This window comes from Cyprinodon variegatus, unplaced genomic scaffold (assembly GCF_000732505.1).
Source record: "Cyprinodon variegatus isolate N-32 unplaced genomic scaffold, C_variegatus-1.0 Scaffold1395, whole genome shotgun sequence".
NCBI classification, from domain to species: Eukaryota; Metazoa; Chordata; class Actinopteri; order Cyprinodontiformes; family Cyprinodontidae; genus Cyprinodon; species Cyprinodon variegatus.
This window is the reverse complement of record NW_015151848.1, coordinates 146,444-148,402: the sequence shown is the minus strand read 5'-3', so window position 1 is coordinate 148,402 and position 1,959 is coordinate 146,444. Positions and strand designations below refer to the sequence as shown.

The following is a 1,959-nucleotide window of genomic DNA, read 5'->3' as shown; positions in this document are numbered from 1 at the left end:
CCACTGCTAGATATTTAAAGCCATCCTTAATGGATATGTTTTGAGATATCTGTCATGATTCTGCTTTTTCTCGACTGTGTTTTCTAGCTTATTGGTTTTATTTCCAATTAGTGTCATTTTTTATTTGTTTTCTTGGTTGCATTTGAGTTCTTATGTATTTCTTATTTACTCTCTGCTGCCCCCTTGTGCCAGGTTTCGTTCCCCTGAGATCTCTTCTAGATCCTTCTGTCCACACCTGCTCCCAATCTGTTGATTACTCCATTCTTTGTTCTGTTTGGCGTTTATACTCCTCCACTGGTTGCTTGATTCTCTTCATTCCTTCATTCCTGCACAGCACAATATTTTTTTATATTTTTACAGGTCAAACTGTACGACAAACCTGCAGGGTCTAAAAGTTCATAGCAATGTTTGTTCTTACACTGTACGTCTCGACGCTCTGCTGCGATCTATTAGTATCTGTTATGTGGATATGTTACAGTTTTAATGCCTACTTACTTGCGGTTTCAAACATCCAAGTCGTACTGAAAATGCTACATCGGAGTACTGTTGTTGATTAGCTAGGGGCTAATGTCGCTAATCACCACTTATGTTGACGATTGATATAGCCAACCGTTAAATCATTTTATGCTAGGCTAATTGTGTATAGATGCACCACGATAGCAAGTTAGCAGTAGGTAGCATTAGCTTCCTGCTTCCAGCTTGCATCCTTCAGTTTATTCCCGTATTGATAGCTCTAGCCGCTCACAACCTTTCTCGTCAATCTTCATCCACCGAGTCTACCACCAAGTACAATGAATGAAGCTGGTTATTGTTGTGTTGTATCAACGAACCACATCTTATCAGACTGTACGGCCATGTTGCTAGAGCTGTTTCTACATTACGATAGAAAATTAATCAGTCTGAAGTGAGCTGACATGATCTGAACAGATCCATGAGGCACATTGGGTGGTTTAGTGAAATGGGGTTTGTGTGTTTGGGGCTCTCCTGGTTAACCTCTTAGCTGTTTTACTGAAGCGTATGAAAATACAAGAATCCTCCTGATTCACCTTCTTTATTTCTTCCTTCAGGGTCGTTGGACAACAACTCAGCCGACCTGTTCTCCAACATCACCTGCAATGAGTCCAGCAACAGTTCAACCTCCTGCTCTCTTTCTGACAGCCATGTTTGGGCCGGGAGTCCGTATAAAACTCTGGAGATGTTTTTTATCGCTCTGGTGACGGGATCTCTGAGCTTTGTGACTGTAACCGGAAACATATTGGTCATGCTGTCCATAAAGGTCAACCGCCACCTACAGACGGTCAACAACTACTTTTTGTTTTCACTGGCCTGTGCTGACCTGATCATCGGCGTTTTCAGCATGAATTTGTACACAGTCTACATCATCGTGGGCTACTGGCCGCTGGGGCCGGTAGTCTGCGACCTGTGGCTCGCTTTAGATTACGTCGTCTCAAACGCCTCTGTGATGAACTTGTTGATCATAAGCTTTGATCGCTACTTCTGCGTGACCAAGCCGCTGTCGTACCCGACCAGAAGGACAACCAAGATGGCGGGGTTAATGATCGCCGCGGCGTGGATCCTGTCATTCATCCTGTGGGCTCCGGCCATCTTGTTTTGGCAGTTCATTGTTGGAGAGCGAACTGTGCCACCCGGAGAATGCTACATTCAGGTAAATTACAGCAGACATATTTCAAGCTTATGCTTCTTATTGTTAAAAGTTTAAAAATAAAACAAAAGTCTAACTCAGAAGGAATCCCTGGAATCTCTCTAGCTCCTCCTTTGCGGCTCCCTGGAGCTTTTAAAAAATGTATGAAAATTGATTTTTTAAATTTTTTTTAATTTTAATATGGTGTGCAGGAGATCAAACAAACATTCATTATGTTTTCAAATGTTGTAAAAATTTGTATAATAAAGTCTTAAAATACGGTAATTAGATAATATGCACTCGAAATAAGACAATGC

The 1,959-nt window shown here is 41.8% G+C and overlaps 1 protein-coding gene across 1 annotated transcript in view; it reads left to right on the top strand.

Annotated features, from left to right (window-relative positions):
• Positions 1–1,067: 1,067 nt before the first annotated feature.
• Positions 1,068–1,959, top strand: part of LOC107103213 (muscarinic acetylcholine receptor M4-like) — a gene marked incomplete at its 5' end in the record, with an annotated part of 57,388 nt that continues 56,496 nt past the window's right edge. Inside the window, one exon of the mRNA XM_015402786.1 lies at positions 1,068–1,666. Coding sequence (XP_015258272.1) covers positions 1,068–1,666 — 599 coding nt within the window. The remainder of the gene's footprint in view (positions 1,667–1,959) is intronic.